Source organism: Miscanthus floridulus, chromosome 4 (genome assembly GCF_019320115.1).
Source record: "Miscanthus floridulus cultivar M001 chromosome 4, ASM1932011v1, whole genome shotgun sequence".
In the NCBI taxonomy this organism is placed as follows: Eukaryota; Viridiplantae; Streptophyta; class Magnoliopsida; order Poales; family Poaceae; genus Miscanthus; species Miscanthus floridulus.
This window is the reverse complement of record NC_089583.1, coordinates 114,595,371-114,608,329: the sequence shown is the minus strand read 5'-3', so window position 1 is coordinate 114,608,329 and position 12,959 is coordinate 114,595,371. Positions and strand designations below refer to the sequence as shown.

The following is a 12,959-nucleotide window of genomic DNA, read 5'->3' as shown; positions in this document are numbered from 1 at the left end:
CCATTTTTTAGTTGTTCTTTCAAAAAAAATTACGCCAAACTCTCTAGCGTACTCTGACAAATCGATTGTAAAAAACCTAAGGACCGAAAGACTGTCTCAAGGCCAAAAGGCCGGCCGAGCCGCGAGATGGCCTACGCCTCCAGGCTATGGCACTCCCTCACCACCTTTTGCCCGAGGGATAGCTTAGGCTCTGAGGAAGTTTTTTGCAAAAAATATGTTCAGAGACGAGACGGAGGGCAGAGGCTTGGAAATACAATAAAAACGATTAAAAGCGTAGACGCATAAGTACTTTAAAAAAGGCCTCGACGGCCACAAGCGTTACGGTACAACAATCACCCTAATCCGTTTACATGGCCCCTATTAGCCTAGGTCAAGGCTCAGGGTCACCAATGTTGGCGGATGGTGTTGGAGGAACCACCTCCTCTTCGAACAGCTTGGACAGCGCCGTGCCAGGGCCCTTAGCCGCCTCCACCAGCTTTGTGACCTCCTCATCGGCCTCCTCGTCATCCTCAGCCAAGACGTAGCCATCGCTGATGGCCTCAAGGTCAATGTCGGCATAGTGTGAGGAGACGATGGCCAGGGCTTGCTTGACGCCAGTGTGCAGCGCCCCCCGGAGTTGCTCGCGCACTTGGCCGCTCAACGTGATCAAGCGGCTCCCAAGGGAGCTGCCCGACTCGACCCCCTCAACCTCTAGGGTCTCGCAAGCGGTACGGGCGGCACTCTGCAGTGCGTTGTGCTCCCCGATCTTGGCCTCGAGCACCGCCTGCACTTCGACAGAGGCCTCAGCTGCCTGGGAGACCTCCTTCTCCAACCCTACGCCAAGACAAGCAAGATGGGGTTAAGCACAAAAGAAAATAAGCCGAACAGGGGTGAAGGCCTACGAGACTCACCCATGGCTTTCTCTTTCCAGCGTTGGACCTCGACCCAAGAGGCCTCGGCCGCCCTAGAAGCCTCCCTCTCTAGCTCTGCATCACATCGGGGAGTTAGGGGTCAAACTCAAGAAGAACAAATAAAACAAGAGGCGCGGCTCAACAGGACTCACCCTTGGCTTTTTTCTTCCAGCCTAAGGCCTCGACCCGAGAGGCCCCAACCACTTTGAGGGCCTCTGCCAGGGCTCCTTTCATTAGTAGGTGTGCGCCCTGCTCCGCCCCCAGCTACCCAGCGATGGCCTTGGCATAGGCCATCACTTCTTCAGCCCGAGACCTGAAGGTGTCCCGCTCGCCAGCCACCAGGGTCAACTCCTCCTCCACCTCCATGCTCCGCACCGACAGAAGCTCGTTGGCATGGGTGAGCAGGTCCTTCTATCGCTGGAGCTGGTCCCAGATGTCCCTCTCCCGCCAGAGGAACATCGACTTCCTAAGGGATCGGGCCTCGAGCTCCTAGATAGGCAGAACGGACGTCAAGTACTGTGAGAAAACTAGGAAAAAGATGACATAGCACCGGGAAAGAAAGCACGCACCTGGGCAACCTTGGGCAGATCGTCAGCCATGACAGACAGCGCTGTTCGAAGCGATCGCTCTGCTAGCTGGTGAAATTGCTCGAAGGAGCCCTAGCGCCCCCCCCCTCGACCGTGTCCTCCTCAGGGTCGTCCCGGCTCCACCACAAGACGCACGGGTGATCCCACCCATGAGGCTCAGGTTGTACCCGAATGAGGGCCAAGCTTCCCTCGCTAGAGGTTGGAACTAGCTGCTTTGCGGTGCTGGCCGCCTCGACATTCGCCACCTCCTTCCCCCAGGAAGTATCGTCAGAGGAGATCGAATGGACCTCCACTTCCCGGGCGCTCTCCTGCGATGGCGGCGGACCTTGGACCAGGGGCAATACTGAGGCTTGCCCCACCTCTGTCTCCACTTCCTAGGCCGTCGACTCTGCCGCACCCACGCTGACCTCCGCCGCCTCGGTCTCGGTGGTCCTGGGGGCTCCGGCCTCTGCCACCTCAGCCTCAGTGGTCCTGGATGCCCCAGCCTCCGTCGCCTCAGCCTTAGAGGTCTTAGGGGCCTCGACCTCGCCCTCGGTGGCCACAGCGATTGAGGGTGCCTCAGCCCCATCTGACTCACGGGCCTTAGCCTCGAGGGACGTAGGCGCCTCATCCCCCGCTCGCTGCAAGGCCGCCTTAGTAGCCTCTCCTTGGGCATCCAGCCCCTTCGGGTCGACCCTGGCCAAGGCCACGCCACGCTGTATGGCGGCTTGCGCCTCCATCACCCATTGGGCAGTGGAACTGGCGCTCACCTTGAGCGCCTTACATGGCGCCAGGGCGGGTGCTTCCGCCTGATGCTTCTGGCTGAAGGCAAACACTCACAAGGTCAGCATACTACCAAGGGACGAGCAGGAGATGCTGCAACTCCACCGACAAGACACTTACCTCGAACGGGGACACAACCACTTCTGCACCACGTCCCTCATCCTCCGCAATAGCAGTGGTGGCGGCGGCGCCACGGCCTCCGTGTCTGCTGGTGTCGGCCGGCCCTCACCGGACTCTGGCGCCCCCTTGACCCTCTGCGGAGGTGGTTGCATCGCCCCCGCCGCCGCCTGCTCCACCTCCACCATCGAGCCCACCGAGCTGACGACGTGCTTCCCCAATGCCCATGCCTCGGGCGCGTCGGCCTCGGCCCCGGGGCGGGCGATCGCCAGCCCCGAGGCATCCTCTCCCCCTCCTCCTAGAGACGCTGGGCCGCTCGCTAATGCCCCAGGTGTAGTCCCCCCGATGTCACGGAGATGGTCTAGGGGAACCTGCCCCGCCTCGCCCTCATCATCGTCGCTCGAGGAATCCGACAACGACGGCGATGGAGACGCCTCCATCGGGAGACCGTCATGCCTCTGCTGCCGATGGTGTTTCTCTAGCTCCTCGCGCTCAAGGTTCTTCCTCTTACGCCTTGCCTCCTCAGCGTCCTTCCGCTTCTTTTACGCCTCGGCATGTGCCTTGTTCACCGCCCGCCGCTCTGCGTCCTTGGGAACGGGCGGTGGGGTGGCTCACACATCCCTCATCCCCTGTAGGAATAGCGAACGCAAATAAGGGAATAGGAAACTGTGAGGAACGAGGAGGGCTCGGGGGCCGTAACGGTGCGTGACTTACTAGAGAGAGGTACCCCCGCGACGGGCGCATCAGGAACGAGCCCAGGCCACTGCTCCTCAGCCACCCCTTCACCATCTCTCTCACCCGATGTAGAATCTTCTCGTCAGAGAGGGTGACGGTGGAAAACATGACGCCATCGATCGGCTCGTCCAGTGTCATCTCGAATAGGCGCTGCCACCGAGCCATCAGCGGCAGCACCCTCTGGCGGTGGAAGGCCGCCACGACCATAGCTGTTGTAAGGCCGCGGCTGCGCAGTGCCTCCAGGAGCGGCCGTAGCTTGGGCTGATCAACCACCAGGACGTCGTACCTCAACTTCTCCGGCTGGCTCTCCACGACCCGCTCGGTATAGGGGGGAGTTCACCATCGTCGTTGCAGAGGTAGAACCAGCTGTTGTACCAACGACGGTTGGATGACGCGAGCTGGGCTAGGATGTAGAGGAGCTACCGGTCTTGGCGCACTTGGAGAGTGCAGCCGCCGGCCCTCATCGCCTTCCACGTGCCCATCGGATTGGTGGTAAGCCCTGCGCTAAAAGAGGTGGAGCCACAGCTCCTAGTGGGGGGCAATGCCCAGGTACCCCTCATAGACGGTGACGAAGATGGCCGCCTACGTGATGGAGTTGGGGTTGAAGTTGTGGAGCTCCATGCCATAGTAGTGCGGGAGCGCTCGCATGAACCGATCCACCGGTAGGTCGAGACAACGCTCGTGGAAGGCCATGAAGTTCATGATGTAGCCATCGCGTGGCCTCGGCTTTAGCTCGCCCCCCCCCCCGGAGCGATCCACTCCGGTCTGTTGGGGTCGGTAACCGGGCGGAAGAGGCCATTGTCGACAAGCGACTGCAGCGTTGCCGGAGACACATCGGACTGACCCCAAGGGTCTGCCTCAACAACAACAGCGTCGCCGACCATGGATGTAGTGGAGAAGGTGGCTATAGTGGTAAGGCGAGCTCTCGCTATCCCTCTCTCTCTCTCCCTTCTTCTCCCCGGCGCTCTCTGCTCTTAGCAATGGTTCGAGGGCAGAAAAGGCGAATGCAGGCAAGGTAAGGAGGAAAGGGGCGAGGCTCATCACGTATTTATGTAGGAAGGGGGTGAAACAGACGGGCGATGAAACCGGGGAAGTTTCCCTCAGATCTAGCGTAGTTAATCTAAATCCGATTAAACCACCCACACGCCCACCTTTTCCTTATTAATCGAGCACGCACAGTAACATCCCATCCGCTGACATCGTGTCGCATTCGACCGCAACAACAGCAGGCGCCGTTCCGTGTCCTCGAGAAAACTGCCTCAAAAGGCGTGCCTGCCGTTGCCAGCCGATGGGAGGGGAATATCCCCCACCCAATTCCTTTTAGACTAAGGAACTAGGCACCGAGCCTGTTACGGTCCAGGGGTTCAAAGGCTGGGCCCCCAAGGGTCTCGATAGCCATGCTAGGACAATAGAGTCAGGGATGACTATGGGTGAGCCTATACATGGCCGAGGCCCGAGCAAGCGATCGCTCGGGATGCCCTAAGTCGTGTCCGAGATCAGCAGGGAGGTCTCTGAATGGGATCCCACCGCGGGGAGGCACCGAGCCCCCGGGGCCAATTGAAAGGCCCTGGGACCCACTAGAGAAGCCCTCTGGTACTTTTGGAGTGCGTCTCTGGACCACTTGTTGACCCCTATCGAATGGGGCATGGGTCTCCACTTGGACTTACCCGATAACAGCTCACCGGAGGTGTCACTGCTCGCGCCCACCGAGGGTAGCCTGGCATACTCCACCCTCCTTCTAAACGAAAAGGATGCATGAGGGCCGCACAAAAAAGACAGGGAAACTCCTAATCACCCTCTTGCTCTACACAGAGGCTCGGGGGCTCTCCCTGCATATACGCCGAGGCCCGGCAACCCGAACTCACACTCGGGGGCTCGGCAAAACGCAATAAAGGGCACCGAGCTTGTTACGATCCAGGGGTTCAAAGGCTGGGCCCCCGAGGGTTTCGACAGTTGCCCCAGGACAACAGAGTTAGGGATGACTATGGGTGAGCCTGTACATGGCCGAGGCCTGAGCAAGCGATTGCTCAGGATGACTTAAGTCATGTCCGAGACCAGTAGGGAGGTCTCTGAATGGGATCCCACCACAGGGAGGCACCGAGCCCTCGGGGCCAATCGAATGGCCCTGGGACCCACTAGAGAAGCCCTCTGGTACTTTTGGAGTGTGTCTCTGGACCACTTGCCGACCCCTATCGAATAGGGCACGAGCCTCCACTTGGACTTACCCAATAACAGATCACCAGAGGTGTCACTGCTCGCGCCCACTGAGGGTAGCCTGGCATACTCCACCCCTCTTTCTAAATGAAAAGGATGCGTAAGGGCTGCACAAAAAGACAGGGAAACTCCTGATCGCCCTCTTGCTCCGCGCAGAGGCTCAGGGGCTCTTCCTGCAACCAAGCCGAGACCCAGCGACCCGAACTCACACTCGTGGGATCGGCAAACGCGATAAAACCCCTCGCTCAAACACGTGAAAAGCCCCTAGAGGAATAAATCCATTCCTCCAGGGCCTCGGAGGCTACACCCAGCGGGTGCGCTCACGCGCACCCACCGAGGCCTCGAGTACGAAACACCTTCCCGCCAGGAGCTGCCACAAGCCAAGTCTCGTCAAAACCTCGGGAAGAGCGCTCACGCTCTCCCCAAGGCTCGGGGGCTGCTGTCGGGTACCATAAAAAGGGGTCCTCTAAGCAAAAACCGAAAAAATCGCTTAGACCCTGTAAAAATCAAAGCTAAGAGACAACCACCGGTAAACCCCCACCTTATCCGAGGCTCAGCTGGGCCGCTCGGCCCACCTCGAATAAAATCCAGGCCCACCCGAAGCGGGCTCGGCCCAAAATAAAACCATGAGGCCTTGGACGGGGTACCGATTCTCTGTCTCGCTTGAGGCCCCGCATGTAAGGTCTTGGATGGGGTACCGATTCTCCGTCTCGCTCGAGGCCCCACACGTAAGGCCTCGGATGGGGTACCGATTCTCCGTCTCGCTCAAGGCCCCACACGTAAGGCCTCGGACGGGGTACCAATTCTCCGACTCACCTAAGGCCCCGCCCGTGAGGCCTTAGATGAGGTGCTGATTCTCCGCCTCGCTCGAGGCCGGCTCGGCAACAACCCCATCGCCTCCGCCTTGACCGATTTCTCTGACAGGACGTCACGTCCAACCAACGCGGCCAACCACTCCCGCAACATCAGTCGAACGATGGCTCAACACAGCGGAGTGACCGACGAGATGGGAGTCACATCGATACCATGCCATCTGAGACAGGACAGGGCAGGGGTTATCGGCCGCTGTGCTCGGCGCTGTGCCCACGACCGACGCCCGTGCTGCACTGTGTTGCCTAACCCCACCTGCTCCGAGGACAGCGTGGCGTGGAGAGTCATGTCCGGGTCCCTATAGCATCGAAATCAGTGTACATGACCAACTGCTCCCTCCGAGCCTCGGCCATCCGCTTCGGGGTCTCGACAGCCTCGGGATTCGCGTCCGCCAAGCCCCCACGATGGTTTAGCCTCGGCACCGATTAGGCCTCGGCTCTCTACGTTGTCAACATATAGCGACCGGCACGTCGTTCACAGTATGCGCCATGCCCTGCGTCAGGCCATCACAGGAGCTCCCACGTTGCACAGGATCGGGCATGACCGGCGCGTCGCTCCAGTACACCAAGGACAAGATCGCTCCATCGACCATGTCGTCACAGTGACAAGCTACAGGGCACGGACACACCGCCTCCGCTCACAAAACGCCACGCAGCGTACACATGTATCGCCCCTGTCTCCCCCTTCGACTATAAAAGGGAGTGACCGGTGTCATTTCTAGACACGCACAGACGAACTCACGAAACACGGACGCACACAGTGGCGAAGCTAGAGCGAATCAAAGGGTGGTGCGCTTGTTAGATAGATACTTGAATTTGGGTTGCAAACATGGTAAAATTTTGAATATAGTATTGGATTTTCGTTTTTCTATGGGTGCAGCCACACCCACAACCCATGACGTAGCTTCGCCGCTGGACGCACACACAGGCGGAGACATCACTCAGACAGACACACGCGCAAGCAACGCGCAACACTCTGTAATACGCATGCTCCCTCACTGCAAGAGATCAACATCTCAAGCAATCCACACCGCTCCACGTAGAGACCTGGGACTGGCTCACTCTCTCGCCCAGCTTGTAAACCCCTACTACAAGCACCTCGGTGCAAGGAATACAAGATCGCTCTCTCAGACTGGACGTAGGGCACCTATTGCCTGAACCAGTATAAACCCTGTATTTCTTTACATCACCCTCCGGGATTAGGGACACGCAGTACACTTTCACTAGTTGGTTGAGGGCTCGTCGGTCAAAAACACCGACACTAGTATACGTAACCCTGCCGTTGGGTTTAAAACATCGGAAAAGAGTCTCTCATCTCCCATTCCTCTTCCTCCATTTCCCATTCCCCTCCAAACACGGGATAAGATTATCTCCAGTATTTCCCATTTCCCTGATCGGTTCCCTGTCCCACCCCACCTCTCATTCCCCTAATCCAAACGCCACCTCGGTGATGATGACGCAGCAGAATCATCCTGATATCATTCTGCTACACTGCTTGGGTTGAGAGACGGAACGGTAAGAGCGACGGCCGACGGGAACTGGGAAGGCATGGCGATGGGGTTGGAGGGCGGCGACTACGGCGCCTTCATGGAGAAATTCGAGCTGCTGCCTTCGCAATCTCAGCAGCAGCTCCCGCTTCACGGCCTCACCTTTGCTATCAAAGACATGTGAGCAAGTGTCCCCTTCTCCTCCCCCGATAATTTGATCAAGTTTTCGTTTAGAATTTTATCCTCAATTGCTGAAGGCGTGCTTATTTATTCTCTTCTTCTCCAGCTTCGACATCAGCGGCCGTGTCACTGGGTTCGGCAACCCGGACTGGGCGAGGACGCATGCCCCCGCCGGCGCCACCTCCCCCGTCGTCCTGGCGACGCTGGCCGCCGGCGCCATCAGCATCGGCAAGACCGTCATGGATGAGATGGCCTACAGGTGACGCCATGCCCATGCCTCCACCTGATACTCGTCTGACTTCGTTTGTAGCATCATATATATCTTGACTGCAATTGCATCAAGCTGACGAGGCCACTGACATTCACTTCAACTTTCACAGCATAAATGGGGAGAACGCGCACTACGGCACGCCGACTAATCCGTGCGCTCCCGATAGAGTTCCTGGAGGGTCCTCAAGTGGATCAGCTGTTGCAGTTGGCGCAAAACTCGTCGACTTCGCTCTGGGTCAGCAGTCCCTGCACCAGCCCTTGTCCTGGTTCCTCTAAATTCCTGATTATATTCTCAATCACAGGCTAGCAGCAAATTGATTTGCCTATCATTTCATTCCCCCTTGTCTAATGTAGGCACTGACACTGGAGGTAGTGTGAGGGTACCTGCTGCCTATTGTGGCATATTTGGACTCAGGCCTTCCCATGGATTGGTTTCGACAGAGAATGTCATTCCAATGTCACAGATGTTTGACACTGTTGGTGGGTAAATATTTCTCTCTTTTTTTCCCCTCGTAGATTCATCGCTTTCAACTTTCATGTCCTATTGCTGGCTGCTCCTGTATGAATTACGAAATTGAATCACACCTATTGTACTACTTTTTACTTACTTATTTGGAAAATAAGTATGTTGTATTTGCTGTTGGTGTTAAGACTAATGCTGATATTCATATTGCATTTTACAGGGTGGTTTGCTAGAGATTTATCTACGTTATCTCGTGTAAGCAACGTGTTGTTGCCGATACCTGCTGACAACACTATCAAGCGACCAACTCATTTTACGATTCCTAAAGACTGTTTTGAAATCTTAGGCTCTTTGAATGACCACACATATCAGATTCTTAATGCATCAGTAGCTAAGAGATTTGGTAGTAAGTAATACTATGGACTCATAGCTTTAACCTTAATATTATGCTGCTTTCCCTAAAATATAAATCTTATCTGCTGTGGATGCCTTTATTGTCACAGATGATGCAGTAGACAATAGGAACCTTGGTGAGTTCGTCTCTAGCAATGTTCCGACTGTTGAGAAATTCATTAGCGACTTCTCCAGAAGCAAAGCACCATCTGTTCCTGCTCTATCTGTTATTTCATATGTCATGCGATGCCTCCAAAGGTTTCACTTACAACTTATTCAAACTATGTAGTAGCAGGGCAATAATACTAAATACTGTGTAATATTGACTATATAATTTATTATTCCCAAAATATTAAAATAAAAAGGTCATAAAGATATGCTTTCCCACCTTATTGTCCATAAAACACACTCTCCAATATCACAGTACGATATCCACATCTACACTTTGGGAGCATTCTTCTATCACTGGAGGGAGTAATTCATATAAATGGACCTGAAGTGGTATAGTTTGGCCTTGGCCAACAGTTTATAGATTGTTAATCAACATGAAGTTCTGCACTCAGCTCCTTGAGCTACCTATCTTGGATGAGGAAATTAAAACCTGAATATCCTTTTCAGGTCTGAATTCAAAGCTAACCATGCAGAGTGGGTCAACACTGTAAAGCCTAACCTAGGCCCTGGCATCCGAGAGCGGGTGTATGAAGCCATTGCATCAGAAGATGAACCCATGGAGGATTTTCATGTTCTGAAGACTGAATTCAAGTTGGCGCTATCTGCTCTTGTCAAGGTAACACAGGGAATTCCTCTGTACCAACTGCATTTGTAAATCACAAACAAATGCATAATGTGTTGTTATTGGCTTGTCCCTCATCCGCAGGATGATGGGATCCTTGCGATACCGACAGTTCCTGGTTCTCCACCAAAGCTGCGCATGGAGGTTGTTGCATTAGAAAACTTCCGCGCAAGAGCATTTTCATTGCTGTCGATCGCCGGACTATCTGGGTTTTGCCAGGTATAAAGCTGCTGAACCTCGAATGGAATTCAGATACATTAATTAATGTTGCTGTGTTAATTGGTATTTATGCTGGGCATGGCTGCAGCTGAGCATTCCACTGGGAGTGCGCCATGGTGTTCCAGTGTCTGTCTCCCTAGTGGCATGCCATGGTGCGGACCATTTCCTCCTAAGTGTGGCTCAGGAGCTGTATGAGACGCTCAAAGAGGAGACCAAGAAAGCCTGGAGCTCACCAAGCTCCTCTCTGAGCCATCAACCATGATTCATATGCAAAAAGTTCAGGTTCCATCGGTTCTCAGTCGCTCCGTGTCCTGCACGACTGCTTGTCGATCTAGTAGATATTGATTGATGTGGTACAGGTGTACTCGACCCATTTGTACGGAAGAGAAAATATGTTTTGCCACATAGGCACATACAGCGATTTGCCGCTTCTGTATGCATATGGTGTGATAAAGAGTATTTACTACAAATTCAGGCATGTTTGGAAATTGGATCTCTGGACTGGAAAATGACAGCAGAAAGTCCAAAATTCGTGGCATGGGAGTTTGTGTGTGGAGAATTTGTGCATAAAAGAAGATGGTACATAAAACTGCAATATCAATACATGTGTGAGAAATGGAGGAACTCAAAAGAAAATGGTACATAAAACGCAGTATCACTGTAGCATTACTGTAGCACGGAGCCAGAGAAGCTCGGAATCGTGGGTCCACCGGCTCCTCCTCTTCTCAGTTCATTTTCTGCCTCAAAATCCAAAACGGCTCCGTGCTACTGCTACAGTGATTTCGCAGAGGAGCCGGAACCCCTAGGAGCTATGCCAAACACAGCCAGACAATCCTGCCCGTTCCTTATTTCGCTAGCGTCCATCGCGGCCGTACGTTGCTTTGACTACCCACAACCCAGCCTCTCTCGCCGTCATTCCGACTGATGGGGCCTGCAGCCCAACCACCTGCACTTCGAGCGAGGCTTCGGCGGCCGCATAGAAACTCCCCGCTTCCGGCCCTAAACCCTCGAGACTTTTCCCTACAAGCCATTATAAAAGTTTCTAATTCCTTCTCTACCACAAAAATTTTGGCTGCCCCTCCTCAGTCCCTCGCGCAAAGTTTTCTGGTACCGTATGCCACTTCCGTGAGGTTAGAGCATGACGACCGGTAACAGAGGGATACGATGACCGTTTTACCCCTATGTCCAGGCGTCAGGAGCAGAATTTTGCACTTGCCCTTGACGCCACAAATTTAACAAACCAGTTACACGGATTTAGAAAGAGAAACCAGAACAACAAATTTGACAAACCAGTTACGAAAATTTCACAAACCATAACAGCATTTCACAAACCAGTAGACCAGACCATTGTTTTGGTCATGCAATAGACCAGACCATTGTTTTGGGAGATCTTGTTTTGGTCATGCACATACCACTGTTTTGGTCTTACAAAATGCAAGTTCTACATGAGTTACAAAATATCTGGAGTTTTGAGTCATCCCACAGACAACAACTAAATGTCGAGCTTCCTTTTGCTTCTGGTACCCATAGCAGGACTATCTAGAGTTGTAGATACCTTGGCTCTTGTATTCATAGCAGGACTGTCAAGCTTCCTTTTCTTATTCACTGCTGTCTTGAGTCTCCCTTTGTTCTCAATTGTGTTGATATCGTCAGCAGTGTTGACATCGCCGTTAGTTATGACATCAATATCTAGGTTCTTGCTTTGCTCCTTCAGCTTGTCCACAATGTGTGGAAGTATCTTGCCCTGCATCTGCCTTGCAATCTTCCTTCTGTGGTTCCATTTGATTAATAACTTGTCTGATTGTATCAAGCAAGTCATCCAAATGCCTGTTTTTTTCACCTTTGATCCAGTTGTTGAAGCTTTCAGCTAAATTATTTGTGACAATCTATCTTACATGTGACTCCAAATTGACTTCTGGTCCATAGCTTCTTATGGTTCTGTTGTAGATAAACCATAGCTGCTGGCTTAGCTGCTGCCATTGCTGACCAGTGTTTCTCAAAAAGGTATGAGTTCCAACTGTAAGATGATGCTCACAAATGATCATCAAACACTTGTCCATGGAACCTTTTCTTAAATTTTTGAACAAGATGCCACATACACTCTCTGTGCTCTGCATTAGGAAATACCTCACTCACACCGGCCATCACTGCTTGACCACAATCAGTACAGAAGGTCAGACCTGGTGGACTCCCTATAAAATCTCTCAGTCTCTCCATAAACCATATCCAATTCTCATTTGTTTCTGAATCTATGACTCCAACTGCAAACTGGATACATCCAGTTGTGCCCATCTACTGCACAGGCTACACACAGTTGATCTCTAAACTTGCCCTTGAGAAATGTACTATCAACTGACAAGTATGCCCTACAACCTTGAAGAAACCCATCAATACATGGCTTCATGGCAAATAACAGTCTATTAAACCTAATCTTGTTATTAATGGTATGATGATCAATAACTGCAAAGCTACTGGGACAAGATTCCTCAATTTGCAACTTGAATCTATACAGATTGTCAAAACTGGACCTCCAATCTCCAAATAATTGGTTGTGAGTTAGTTCCTTACCATTATATACTCTCTTGTAAGGCACAACCACCTTGAATTTATCCTTGATCCTCTTCTGTAGCTCCATAGCTGACACCCTAGGATCCTCAAATACCCAGTCCTTCACCTTTTCACAAACCCAAAACTTGGTTGCATACTTCACTTTACCACCTCTTCTTGTGCTCTGACACTCATGAGGATATGGGTTCTTCTTCACCTGCAAATATGTCACACCAATTATAAGTAAATCAACAAAAAAAAGCAAGATGGCAAGAGTTACCTTCACTGTTGTCTTGTCTGTACCTGTAGATGCAAGAATCCTCCACCTACATCCATCAATTTTGGCACTGCAGTAGACCCTATACCTCCCTGGATCACTCTTCTCTACGTTAAACTCAAACTCATTTCTGATTGCATGTGTAGCCAAAGGCAA

The 12,959-nt window shown here is 52.9% G+C and overlaps 2 protein-coding genes across 2 annotated transcripts; one reads left to right on the top strand and one right to left on the bottom strand.

Annotated features, from left to right (window-relative positions):
• Positions 1-370: 370 nt before the first annotated feature.
• LOC136549133 (uncharacterized) lies at positions 371-2,796 on the bottom strand. The gene is made up of 3 exons (XM_066540421.1): positions 2,360-2,796; positions 1,875-2,278; positions 371-813 (listed from the first exon to the last, which is right to left on the bottom strand). The coding sequence occupies exons 1-3, from the start codon at positions 2,794-2,796 to the stop codon at positions 371-373; spliced, it is 1,284 nt and encodes a 427-aa protein (XP_066396518.1).
• Positions 2,797-7,631: 4,835 nt separating this feature from the next.
• Positions 7,632-10,517, top strand: LOC136552719 (amidase 1-like). Its single transcript, XM_066544285.1, has 9 exons — positions 7,632-7,841; positions 7,948-8,100; positions 8,222-8,346; positions 8,466-8,591; positions 8,795-8,980; positions 9,078-9,225; positions 9,586-9,754; positions 9,845-9,979; positions 10,068-10,517. Exons 1-9 carry the CDS (start codon positions 7,723-7,725, stop codon positions 10,239-10,241), a joined length of 1,335 nt encoding a protein of 444 aa, XP_066400382.1. The 5' UTR covers positions 7,632-7,722; the 3' UTR covers positions 10,242-10,517.
• The last annotated feature ends 2,442 nt before the right edge of the window (positions 10,518-12,959 follow it).